Source organism: Oryza sativa, chromosome 1 (assembly GCF_034140825.1).
Source record: "Oryza sativa Japonica Group chromosome 1, ASM3414082v1".
In the NCBI taxonomy this organism is placed as follows: Eukaryota; Viridiplantae; Streptophyta; class Magnoliopsida; order Poales; family Poaceae; genus Oryza; species Oryza sativa.
In genome coordinates, this window is record NC_089035.1 from 361367 (window position 1) to 374263 (window position 12897).

At 36.2% G+C, this 12897-nt stretch overlaps 1 protein-coding gene across 6 annotated transcripts in view; it reads left to right on the top strand.

Moving 5' to 3' along the window:
• Positions 1 to 12897, top strand: part of LOC4326151 (serine/threonine-protein kinase ATM) — a 35426-nt gene that overhangs the window by 21192 nt on the left and 1337 nt on the right. For 3 of the 6 annotated variants that reach the window (XM_026020529.2, XM_015759924.3, XM_066304238.1), the window contains 32 exons: positions 298 to 363; positions 851 to 898; positions 1618 to 1722; positions 1825 to 1911; positions 2143 to 2445; positions 2528 to 2640; positions 3128 to 3194; positions 3282 to 3356; positions 3441 to 3563; positions 4202 to 4366; positions 4447 to 4548; positions 5591 to 5742; positions 5840 to 6041; positions 6125 to 6172; positions 6261 to 6344; positions 7348 to 7431; positions 7936 to 8016; positions 8090 to 8179; positions 8263 to 8325; positions 9284 to 9424; positions 9540 to 9596; positions 9684 to 9743; positions 10137 to 10231; positions 10321 to 10429; positions 11113 to 11202; positions 11354 to 11433; positions 11526 to 11604; positions 11706 to 11752; positions 11850 to 11949; positions 12051 to 12182; positions 12381 to 12515; positions 12599 to 12664. In XM_026020529.2, the coding sequence (XP_025876314.1) occupies positions 298 to 363; positions 851 to 898; positions 1618 to 1722; positions 1825 to 1911; positions 2143 to 2445; positions 2528 to 2640; positions 3128 to 3194; positions 3282 to 3356; positions 3441 to 3563; positions 4202 to 4366; positions 4447 to 4548; positions 5591 to 5742; positions 5840 to 6041; positions 6125 to 6172; positions 6261 to 6344; positions 7348 to 7431; positions 7936 to 8016; positions 8090 to 8179; positions 8263 to 8325; positions 9284 to 9424; positions 9540 to 9596; positions 9684 to 9743; positions 10137 to 10231; positions 10321 to 10429; positions 11113 to 11202; positions 11354 to 11433; positions 11526 to 11604; positions 11706 to 11752; positions 11850 to 11949; positions 12051 to 12182; positions 12381 to 12515; positions 12599 to 12664 (3249 nt within the window). Of the gene's footprint in view, positions 1 to 297; positions 364 to 850; positions 899 to 1617; positions 1723 to 1824; positions 1912 to 2142; positions 2446 to 2527; positions 2641 to 3127; positions 3195 to 3281; positions 3357 to 3440; positions 3564 to 4201; positions 4367 to 4446; positions 4549 to 5590; positions 5743 to 5839; positions 6042 to 6124; positions 6173 to 6260; positions 6345 to 7347; positions 7432 to 7935; positions 8017 to 8089; positions 8180 to 8262; positions 8326 to 9283; positions 9425 to 9539; positions 9597 to 9683; positions 9744 to 10136; positions 10232 to 10320; positions 10430 to 11059; positions 11203 to 11353; positions 11434 to 11525; positions 11605 to 11705; positions 11753 to 11849; positions 11950 to 12050; positions 12183 to 12380; positions 12516 to 12598; positions 12665 to 12897 lie in introns of those variants that run through there. The other 3 variants (XR_010735092.1, XM_015759931.3, XM_026020540.2) reach the window with 3 other exon arrangements.

Here is a 12897-nt window from a genome sequence, read left to right on the forward strand (position 1 = left end):
TTGTTACTCTATTACTACCTCCGTCCCAAAATAAGGAGTTTTAGGCTTAGACACGGGTATTAAGAAAGTATGATTGGCTGAGAAGAAAAGTAGGTGGAGAATTTGAATTGTGGAAGGTTGTGATTGGTTGAGAAAAGAATGTAGGTGAGAAGTTGTTATATTTTGGGACAATTTTTGAATGCTAGAAGTTGTTATATTTTGGGACAGGGGGAGTAATATTTTTCATCATTAATATTGAGCACTTGATATACTTGTTTCTGTTTATTTGTCTTTTGAACTACGTATTGAACCTTGTAGGATGGTAGATCTGTTAGATCCAAAAGTCGATCACCAACCACCACCCCATCATCCTCCTGGAAGAAGGTATTTTATTCTACTCTCTCTCTCTCTCTCTCACGCACACACACACACACATCCTGGAGTAACATTTGCTAGTACGTTTCTTCTGTTTTTATTGTCATAGTATAGCAGTGCATAAGAGTGTGGCATTGTCAGTCTAATTTCTTTCGGAAAAAAATTGTGATTACCAAGTACAAATGACTATAGTCCTGTACACTCCTTGGAAAACTTGAATTCAATTGATGTTACTGTTAGCAAATGATTCCAGCATTTAGCTTTTTTGCTGTTATGTCAGGCTTTCTAGATGGATTATTGTATGCATAAGGTAGATTCTTGTGCTATTGTAAGGATTGATTGGCTATTTGCAAATGAAAGAGCTTTTGCTTTTACCTATGCTTCAATGGACCTGCTATTTTTCTGTGGTTCAGCTGGCACATGTGATTGGAGGTTGTAAGCTAGGGAAAATTTTGCAGCTGATGTCCAGAATCTTAACACATCGTTTATTCGACAGGTGTACTGGCTTTCAGTTGATTATCTTGTGGCTGCCAGAGCTGCTAATGTAAGTGTGCTACCCTGCCCACAGCTACATCATTATGCTGTTTAGTTCCTTTGTACTGTATTATACCAGACTCGACTTTACATTCAAAATATTTTCTGGAACTTGATATTAAGTTTAGAGGCCATTCAAAACTGGACATGTTGTTCATGGGTAAATTATATGATACACAAGACATCATAGGCCAACCTTAGGCTAGATTTTCCACTTGGCCTTGTCAACACTCAACAGAGATACATGTATTGCATTTGACACTATAATCCTAATGGCCTTCTTAGCCCAGACAAAGATACATCTACCACATAACTCTTAGGGTTGTAATCTGATTCTAGTTCCAGTTCATGGTTTGGTTCCTGTTAAAAAAATCAATGGCTGGATTGATACAACACTTGTGCTGTTTTGCATGGGTTCTGCAAGCTCCTTAAAGCTAGCAAGGGGTCGTCTCTTTCACCTGAAACCCCATTGTACCCAATCCTATTCCTACCCTACTACTCTTCGTTGTACGTAGCAAAATAATTATTTGGACTAGTTTTTTTTTCTCGAGAATTTATTTGGACTAGCAATGGGCCATGAAGACATCTATAGGCCATGCAAATGCTTGTTGTGCTTCATGCTTGAGCTTGCACTTTTTACACATGTGCCACTGGTGATTGAAATGCCTTGTACCTCAATTCTCCTGTTTCCTTTGTTTGTATTAATTTTGAACTTCTGGATCATTGCAGAGGTGCTCATGTGACTTTGCAACACTAATGTATGTTGAGCTTTGGTGTGAGGAAAAATTCAATATGCTAGCATTAGGACCTCCAGATTTTTCGCACGAAGAGTCGGTCTGTCTCTTATCCTTTCTTCAACTATTACTTTCTTGTGTGTGATTTTAGCTCTACCGTAGTTTTGCCACATGCCCATTTATGTTTCTTGCCTTTTTACAGTTGCCCCCACATATTGATCTACTGGTTGCTTCATTTACTCGCATAAATGAGCTGGACAGCATTTATGGGATCACACTGGCGAATGAGGTTTCTCATAAAAAAATTCTCACTATTTTTTGTTGAGTTTTGGTAGGCTTAGGTTCATACTTTCTATATGAACTCCAAGTTATTCTTAAAGTGGTCATTGGTCATGGTACATTTCTGTATGAACTTATAAGTTAGGGCTATCAGATATACATGTGTAGACCCATTATTTAAGTGTTAAGATCTTAAAGTTATGTTTTCCTCTTGTTTGTCGTTATTATTCTCTTTGAGCAGATAACTTCACAAATCATTAGATATGAGCATGAGGGTGATTGGAGTAGTGCTCTTGAATATCACGATTTACTTGTAAGATCAACTCGAAAGGAGAACCATGGCAGTTTGGCTGGGACAGCATTGACTGGACCATCTGATGTGCCTTCTAAAGCTGAAGAGAAGATGCTGAACTGGCAAATGCACAAAGGTCTGATGAGATCTTTGCAGAAGACTGGATGTAGTCATGTCCTTGATGTCTACTGCCAAGGTTTAAGCAACCAAAAAAGTTGTCTTCAACAAGATTCAGAATTTATTGATATGCAAGTTAGTACATATTTCATATAACCTTACATCCTGCAACATTTTTTCCAGTAGTATGGCCTAATTTTTATTGCCTGTCATGCAGTATGAAGCTGCTTGGAGAGCTGGAAATTGGGATTTCTCCTTTTTCATTCCATACTCTTCTCAGCCTTCTACCCATTCCCAAAGTTACTGCCTTTTCAATGGAAATTTGCACAGGTCCCTAATTTTCCTTACTCTTAAGTTACACATCTCAATGCTTTTGCATATTTATAGCTGAAAGAATAGCTTATTATCTTTAGTATTGTGTTGACTGTTGAGAAACAAAAGGCATGGTTAATAATTTATAGTATTGTAGAACCTGTTACCTTCGATTGAATTTTAAGGACTCAGTGGCATGAACTGACTAAGCAAGATAGGTACGACCTGGACCTAGGCATTTTTTACCATATTAGATGCATATTATCAGATCCGTACATAATATAATTGTGCTATTTATGCCATTCTATCTAGAATATATTAGAAGGTGTGCATTGCACTTTGTTGATTGTTGGATTACAAAGTTAATACATGTACTTTCTTAATTCGGCTTACTGGATCCTTGAAATAAATGAAACAAGGGTTTGTTGAAAAATAGTTCTAACTTCGGACCAATAGAAACCTGTTACCTAACTTCTCATATACAACTTATTTCTCCATGCTTTAGTTGCTTAAGAGCTCTGCAGAATGGTGATTCCGAGGAGTTCCATGTGAAGCTTTCTAACTCCAAGATGGTATTTAATTTCATCTGTGGTTCACTTCCCTCTGTTGGATTTATTGTGAATCTAGCTTCTAATACTTATTATTTTATCCCCTTTTAGGATCTTGTGCTGGCTCTTTCAAATGCTAGCAAGGAGAGCACAAAATACATCCATTCTACTGTTATCAAACTACAGGTACTGGCTTGTTATCTTACAATGATATACTTGTTGTGATACTTGGTATGAGGTACATTGTTACTCTCTTTTGTTATTTTATAGATGTTAGATCATCTTACTATGGCTTGGGACCTACGATGGAAATTCTGTCTCAATCAGACATCAAAGTCTTATGTTGGAAACAAGGATTTTTCTCCAGTTCCAACTGTTCCTACAAGGATGCAGGTTTGTTTCACATCTGTTGTAGTCATATATAATATTTTGGCTAGTTCTCTCATTATTTTGTTTGAAATAAATGCGACTCAATTTACATTCAGATTTCAGATGTAAGTTTGGGAACTGTTGTTGTGTCTATATCTATTTATGTAACCTTTTTAGGTTGCCATGTGCAAGCGTTCGCGAAAAAGGTTGCCATGTGCAAGAAATACCCCCACTGTTTCACAGCATTATACATGTAACACTTTAGCATGCATTGTCTGTTCTTATGGAGATAGTTCTGACATGATCTTCTGTTCAAAATAGACAATTGGTTTCCTTCACATACATGTAACACTGTCAAATGTGCATCGAGGTTGATACAGACCAGTCACTGTCTTATATTGACTTTTGTATCCTCCCACTGATTGTAAATCACTTTGGATGCCTAAGATAGTAGAATAGCTACATGTACATGTTCTTTTTCATTCCCCATACTAAGCTGCTTGAGTTTGTTTGGCCGAGAAAACAACTTTAAGTCTTTTATCTCTGAAGAGAATGCACATATGTATATGTGGTTTACCACTGTCTTTACTCTTTAACATTCCTTGTTTAACTATTTGAATTTTCCTTGTGAACTAATCGTTTCCTACATATTTTGGTTGTAGTTGGAACTGCTGAATAAAGAGTGGACTTTCATCCTGTGTCAAACAGAACGTAACCTTGACCTTTTGGAACCTTTTCTAGCATTCCGCAGTGCCGTCCTTAAGATCTTAGGTTCTGAAGAGCATCTCAGAGAACATTTATTTCAATCTGCTTCAGCACTCCGGAAGGTTGTCTTGCTGCTTTTAACTGCAGTCACAGTTTCATGCTCTTTCTCATAATAATTCTGTGGTTCCTTTTCTGGATTCAGGGAGCAAGATTTTCTTTGGCTGCAGCTGCTTTATATGAACTCAAAGAACTTCGTTACCACATGGATCATCAAGCTATGCCAAATTCTTATTTCCTATTTAAGGTAAAAAAAATCACCTTATGTACTCCCTACTGAAACATATGTTTCTATTCTTTTCAACATAATCCCAAAGGTAAGTAGAAAGGTATAGCTACTTGAATTTGTTATTTCAATCCATGAGCACTTTGAGAAATTTCATTGTAAAAAGTGGCGAAGAGCATTTCTGAGAGCTGCCATTTAACCTCCTACTTTTCTCCTTTGTTGCTGGCTTTGGGCATGTGAGCATCAGCCACATAGCAAAGCTCTACACACACCATCAGCTGGCAGAGCAGCACTTGCCTTTCTGCTTTTAGCAAGGCAGGATAAACTTGTTGCATATGTTGGCTACCATATCAGTTAATTGCATTAAGTCAGCATAGTTAGTCTAATTTGTCTGTTAGCTGTGTTATTCAAATATTAATAAACAGATAGATTGGTTCAGGTGTTTGGCTATTATATATTAGTACTTCAGTACTTCATTATCATCATTTGTTCTTAAAGTTCCTAGACTCTCCTCTTCTTTGATCTAGCCTCAGAGCCTCTAACCATGTAATAGTGACGCAGATGGTTACATGAGGTTCCTACCCTCTGTTCTCATATCATACATTCGTACCCAACAAATTAAGTACTAGTAGTACTGGTTTTAAATGATCAGTCCATGTAGCCTTTCCAGTACACATTTAGTTCTTAATCGGCCTTGTCTTTTTAATATTTGTTGATAAGTCATCTTTTAATATTAGTGTCCCGTTGGGGACAAAAGAGCTCTATAGTTCTAGAGAATTTGCCCTGTTTCCTATAAAATCCATGTAAAACAAATAGGACTAAAGTTGCCCATAGAATTGTTATCATAGCTTTGAAACTGGGAATCGCTCGAACCAGCAAGCCCACTGGTTCACTGGTTTCGATTGGTGGTTCCTATATAATAATATTATAGTGGTTTGGAAAAATAAAACCTAAAGTAAGCTGCCTTTGTTGATAATATTACACATATTGGTTTATATATATTGCTTATATGTTGTGAATTATCTGTGATCCATGAAGTTCATGTCCTGCCTTTACACTCCAGCTTGAAGAAGCTAAACTGCTGAGAGCTCAAGGGCAGCATGATATGGCTATAAATCTTGGGAAATACATTCTAAAGAACCATCCTGATAAGAAGAATGTATCAGATGTCTATCGATTAGTCGGCAAGTGGTTGGCTGAAACAAGATCGAGCAAGTAACCATTTATTTCTACTTTGTGCTTTGCACTTGTTTCATGTATTGAGAACTGTTCTCTATTTTCTGTTTGTGATATATGTATATATATATTGTAGTTCAAGAACTATCATTGATGACTACCTAAGGCATTCCGTAGATTTTACTGAATTGCACAAGTGCCCAGACAAAAAGTACAAGTCTAGGCAGTGCCGAACATATTTCCATCTAGCGCATTACACAGATGGCTTATTCAAAAGCTATGAGGAAAGACTTTCATCCAACGAATGGCAAGCAGCTCTGCGATTAAGAAAATACAAGGTAAGGAACTAAGTTTGACAGTGGCATCATATCGATATCGAACTTGAAACTGTATATCTCAATACATTTTCTATTTAATGCAGTCTAAGGAGCTGGATACACTGATGAAAAGACTTAAAAGTTCATCAAAGGTAAGCACTGCATTTTTTCATGGTGTCTGAAAATGTCAAGGAGCATGGGCACTGTTGGCTACTGCATACTAATCCTTAAAATTTTCAGAGTGAAAAGACTGATTACTCAGTGAAAATCCAAGAGTTACAGAAACAACTTGCACTTGACGAAGAAGAGGCAGGGAAGATTCAGGTGTGCATGTGTAGTTTAAAGTATATAAAATATGCCTCTCATGATGCATTCAGTCAAATTTTCAATACGCCTATCTGGTCACAGACCTATCCAACATCGAGGTCCTGACTCCAACTTAAATATAGCATTTGCTGCTATCACAAATTCATCACGCACTATATCAATAGTACTAACCAGATCAATAACCATATATCCACAAATATTGTGCTTCTGGCCACAGCAACCACACTGTTCATTTTTCTATGTGTGCATGATGCGGTGTTCTAAAAAAATTTCTAACAAAAACACCTGGATGATATTTTATGCCTTCACAGTGCACACATGCCAAATTTAGCGCTAAAATTCAAAAAAGCAGCAAGGTAACAAACATTATTGCCACTATCATGCATCATTCTCCTGTACTACTCTTTTCAGTTATCCAGAACCTGCATCATGTGCTATTGTCTTGTACTACTCCCTTTTTTTTTGTCATCTACAGTATTTAATATCGACAAGTTGGACCTTGAAATTATGCATGTGCATAGAATTACAAGAGCCACATCCTTGGACAAGCGTGAATAATTTGATTTAGAAAAATGAGAGTGTAATGCTTGCATTCCAGTACAAAACCGGACAGGTTAAGGAGTAAAGTTGACACTCAAAATTTTATGTACTGAAAATTTTGCCTCTCTTCCGCATTTATACATCTACATTTCTTTAATTTCTATATTTATTCAAAAAATTGAAAAAAAATGAATAAGTGATTTTTGAAATTTTTGGTAAAATGGTGTAATATTTATACCTGGAATTGCCAATAGGAGCAGCAAATCCAAACTCATTTATATATTAGGATGTTGATTTAACTTGAAATTTGAACTCTCAATATCAAATGGAGTGACACCACATAATATTTTTTAGGAGAACAGGCCACCACAATATTCTAGCTTTGAAATACGATGGTGCATGTTTACTGCTCTGCATTGTATACCTACTATTTTAAACATTCACTGAACTCTCTTATTAGGATGATCGGGACAAATTCTTGAATCTAGCGCTTCAGGGGTACCAACGCTCACTCGTTGTCGGTGGGAAATATGATCTACAAGTGGTATGCCATTTCCATTTCAAGATCTTATAATCTTTGAATCGGCAGGTGCCAGTTAATGTCGTGTAATATGTAATCCTGTTCATATATGAAATCTCCTGCTTGTTATTGTTTCATATTATTTCAGTCACAATATGCTTGTGTTGTCACTATAAAAATGTTTTCATATGGTGTGAAGTATTCACCTCCTGCTTATCATTGCAAGTTGCAATCATCCATTTTCGGATATAGTATTGTTTCTTGTGTTAGTCACAATATGCTTCATAGTTGCTCTGGTATTCTTTTAACATTTAATGCGAAGCATTCATCTCCTGCAAATAATTGTAAAGCACCCATTGTCCTTTATATGTCATTGCTGTTATCGTTTCTTGTTAAGAGTTCTTCCTGTTTCAGTCACAATGTGCTTGCAGCAATAAAATTGTTTAGTTTCTTTTGTACGCTGTGCTCTTTGTATATCTCGGGGTATAGGGACACTGTTATTTATAGCAGTGCTAAACATACGTTCAGGTTTTCCGGTTGGTCTCACTATGGTTTAGTCTTTTCTCAAGAGAGCAAGTTGTGAAAGCAATGATGAAAACAACAAAAGAGGTAAATCTTCAAATTTCACTTATTACTCTCTTGGTGCTTTTATCAGCTTCATGGAAATGTTCTTATTGTATAGGTCCAGTCCTACAAATTCATACCATTGGTCTATCAAATTGCTTCTAGACTTGGTAGCTCAAAAGATGCGCAGGGCTCAACAAACTTCCAGGTATACATGTCTTACTCTTTCAGAGATTTGTTTGCATTGGGTAAACATGAATCTTATAACGCCATCTTTTTTTTTTCTTGCAGAATGCGCTAGCTTCTCTTCTGAAGAAAATGGCCATTGATCATCCTTATCATACAATATTTCAGGTATTGTAGTTGCTGATCTTTATATATGTCGAAAGGAACTAAATGATATGTCAGATAGGATTAACTAGCCTGCTGAATGCCTAAAACAATATGACATTTCAGTAATGTAACCGCTAACACTAAGGCAAAATATACTAATATAGTCTGCCAAACATGAGCTCTGGGATGGGGCCTTTGAATCATTTCAAATCACCTGTAGCCAGGTCATCGTTTTTGAGGGGTGAGAGTAAGAAATCATTCTAGACACCTAGAGGCTCATTACAGAGGTTCCAGTGTCTAACTACGACTGTGGGTAAGTTCTACTGAGGAAAGGATCCAATACACTTAAACATTGTCAAATCTCTACTATATATAAGAACCACATGGTGGTGATGGTGAATCTGCCATCCCACCACCTCCAGAGTTGCGGATCTTCTAAAGCTGGTTATATATATCTTTTATGCATTTGGTTTGGCTTTTTGTGGATTGATTGTGAATTATATATGTTTTTCCTCAAAAAATATATTTTGTTTTCAAGTTTATTACTTATGATTTATGTTTTTAGATCTGCTATAATGCACAGGTATTTTTATTGTTATTAAAAAAATACTTGGAATAAGATTAGAGTCAAACGTGTCAAACTTGAAAATAAAATACATTTTTAGTGTTATTACATCTATACTTGACTCTACCCTTATTCCTTCTAAGTTTTTTTAATGGCAATAAAAATACCTTTGCATTACAACTGATCTAAAAATATAATTCATAAGTTCTAAACTTGAAAATGAAATATATTTTAGTGCACTTACATATGTGCTTAAAATGGCACACATTCTCAGTTTGTTCACTTACATGACTCTGCAATTAGCTCATTTACGTGTACTTTATGTATTTGAAGGCAGCTGCAGTGCATTTTAATCATTCTCTAGAATTAAGAGTCATCTCTTTTGCCATTTTAAGCATGTTGTTTGGTACTCAGCTTTTGGCTCTAGCAAATGGTGACCGCGTCAAAGACAAGCAAAGGAGTAGAAGTTCTTTTATTGTAGACATGGACAAGAAACTTGCTGCTGAAAATCTGTTAAAGGATTTATCTTCTTCTCATGGAGCTTTGATTCGTCAGGTTTGCTACTCTTTTCAAATATCTATATATTCTTATTCAGTCATCTCAGATGGAAGTCAAAATGCATTTATTGTTAAAGTGTACTCTTTATTATGTTCATTTGCACATCTTGTAGATGAAGCAAATGGTTGAGATCTACATTAAGTTGGCTGAACTAGAGACCAAGAAGGAGGTAGTTATCTTTTCAAAAGCAACTTGTGCTAGATTTTTGTCCATATTATCCATGTTAAAATATTGATGCCGTCCATCTTATTATCAGGACACGAACAAAAGAATTCCACTACCTAGGGAGATCCGCAGCATTTGTCAGCTTGAACTTGTAAGGGAAATTTTACTTCTATGAACTTTTTCTTGTACTTCTATGGGGGATAACTGGTTTGTGCTATCACATGCTAGTAGTGCTTGGTAGAACCTCTCAAATCTCTGAATTAAAAACTTATAGGTGGAACAAAATTGCTTCGTTCTGTTCGTTTATAAACTTTTTTATTCTTTGGTTGAAGAAACTAAGAAGATAGTTTTATGTACTTAAAAAACCTAACATTCTAGCGGATGCGTTGTGTCACAGCAATTTTGATAGCTTTTGTTTTCTATTATTGCCTTCATTCCATATTCTTTTAGTTTATTGATAGCACTGGCGGTCCATTTCAAATTATCCATAGAAATTTCACTTCTCTGCATTTTTTTTTGAACCATTTCTATTTGGTTTTGGTAGGTTCCTGTTGTAACTGCTAGTATTCCAGTCGATCCTAATTGTCAGTATGAAGAAGGTTCCTTTCCACATTTTAATGGGCTAGCAGATTCTATTATGTAAGTTGGTCTGCAATTTACCCATTACTTGTGACTGAAGATTTACCTTTTGATCTTTATTAACTGTTGGGACTCTTCCATTGTGGTAGGGTAATGAATGGAATTAATGCTCCGAAGGTTATTGAATGTATTGGCTCTGATGGTAACAAATATCGCCAACTCGCAAAATCTGGAAATGATGACCTGCGACAAGATGCTGTATGTTCTTATTCCTACATTTTAAGCATGAGAAAGTTTTACAAGAATGCATTTACCATGTATTGTTTGAGAGCTTTCAAGTACCAACAAAGTTCTAGCTTTCTTATTTTATCTTTTTCTCCTAGCCTATGTACTATGAATCTGCTCATTTAAACTTGCATCATGGGATGTCTATCTGTGTGTTAATTTGTGATCCACATAAGTGCCCTAGATGTTTGTCTTCATTAGCAAGACTACATATGTATTTCAGGGAAATGATTAGTACATGTATTTGCATAGCAACTAGTGTGTACCCAATTGCTAGTAACAGCTAGTGCAAAGTATGACTAAAACAGTTGGGCTACTGGCATTTGACCATATCGTAGAACACTATCTGTTACCTACCGTAAGCAATTCTGTTTAGTGGGACAAAGGAGACATGGTTTGGAATAATGCCTGCAGTATACTTTTATCTCTTGTCATAGTGCTTTACAGTGTTATTATCTCACATTTTTAGACTATCACCAAACTGATGAGTTAGCAACAGGAAGTAAACATAGCAACCAGCTACCATTGTAGTTCTGTCAGTATTTTTTGGTCACTGTCTGCTAAGGTCAATTGAAATGAATTGCGTGGAGAAATTTTTTTCAGCAATGGCCTATCTTGTGGATGAATGAGTTGTGCTATATTGAGTACATTTACAGGTGATGGAACAATTTTTCAGTCTAGTAAATATGTTCTTGCAAAATCACAGAGATACATCTGAGAGGAGATTGAGAATTCGCACATATAAGGTAGAAACAAAATTCATGAATTTGAATTTAATCAAGAGATTCGCTCCTTTTCTTTTCATTATTGTTCTTAGATATCTTCATGTCCATCTTAGTTTTTCATTATACCTTCTTTGTAGTTTACACAAAATTTTAACTAGTTTATGTAACTTAGGTTGTTCCCTTCACCCCAAGTGCTGGTGTTGTTGAATGGGTAAACGGGACTGTTCCTCTTGCTGAATATCTTGTGGGAAGGTATTCTGCGTGCACGGTTCCTGCTATTTTATGCAATATACATTACAAATGCTTTATATTTATGTAGTTTTTTTCCCCTTTGGTCCATACAGTACAAGAAGTGGTGGAGCACATGGAAGATATGGAACTGGAGACTGGACATATCATCAATGCAGGGAGACCATGACAAATGTATGTTTACTTGTGGAACTTTTTTAAAAAATATTTGCTATTTATACCATGACAACATATGTCCAATACTCCAATCTAAAAGCATTTCTTTTTTTTAATAGGAAAAAGACAAGAGGAGGGCGTTTGTCAAAGTCTGCAACAACTTCAGGTCTTCTGTTATCTCTTATATTCATTTGCTACTAGGACAATATGGGGACACATGAAAACATGGCATTCACATACATTTCTTTGTCCTGTAATACCAGGCCTGTGATGCACCACTTCTTCCTTGAGAGATTCTTGCAGCCTGCAGATTGGTTCCAAAGTAGACTTGCTTACACAAGAAGTGTGGCAGCAAGCTCAATGGTAATCTTTGTAGTTAATGAGCAGTATATGAAATCATTTGTCTGGATCTGTACTGGTTACTGGAGAATGATAAGCACTGGCTGTCAATTTTGTCGGTTCAGGTAGGATATATTGTGGGACTTGGAGATCGTCATTCCCAGAATATTCTCATTGATCAAGAGACAGCTGAGGTTGTACACATAGATCTTGGTGTTGCATTTGAACAGGGTCTCATGCTTAAAACTCCTGAACGGGTATGTGATGAAGCATCATATTTGTATTCCTAAAATTGTCATCTTGCTGTTTACGTTTGTGAAACTCTGGTGTGTGTGAGTTTTTTTTTAACGTAAAATGGATGTTTTATATTGTCATTTTCTTTATATGTACGTACGTATTTTCCATTTTTTTTCTTTTGTAATAGCCTGAATTAAGTTTTATACCTCTACTTGCAGGTTCCATTTCGCCTGACGAGGGACATGATAGATGGCATGGGAGTTACTGGCGTTGAAGGTGTATTTAGAAGGTGTTGTGAGAAAACTCTTTCGGTCATGAGGGCAAATAAAGAAGCGTTGGTCACTATTATTGAAGTATGTTTGTTATCAAAAGGCTTTTTATGTATCTGGAAAAATCAATATTTCAATTTCCCCTGGTAACATATGTAATATGCCAGGTCTTCGTCCATGATCCGTTGTATAAATGGGCTCTTTCACCACTGAAGGCTTTACAGCGTCAAAAGGTAATTGAAAATATATTAATTTTCCTCATGGTGTGCACTACTGTGTTCTAAGATTCATCTTGTTTCTCTTTTCAATGTACATTGAAAGTTGTTGGAATTACCCATTAGTGCTGAATGTTGTTCACTGCACTCCAGTGCAGGGTTCATACAACCAGCATCTACTGGGCATACATTCTGTTTGGACTGTCAGCATTATGACTAGTACCAGCCAATATTTAGTATTCAAACAAACT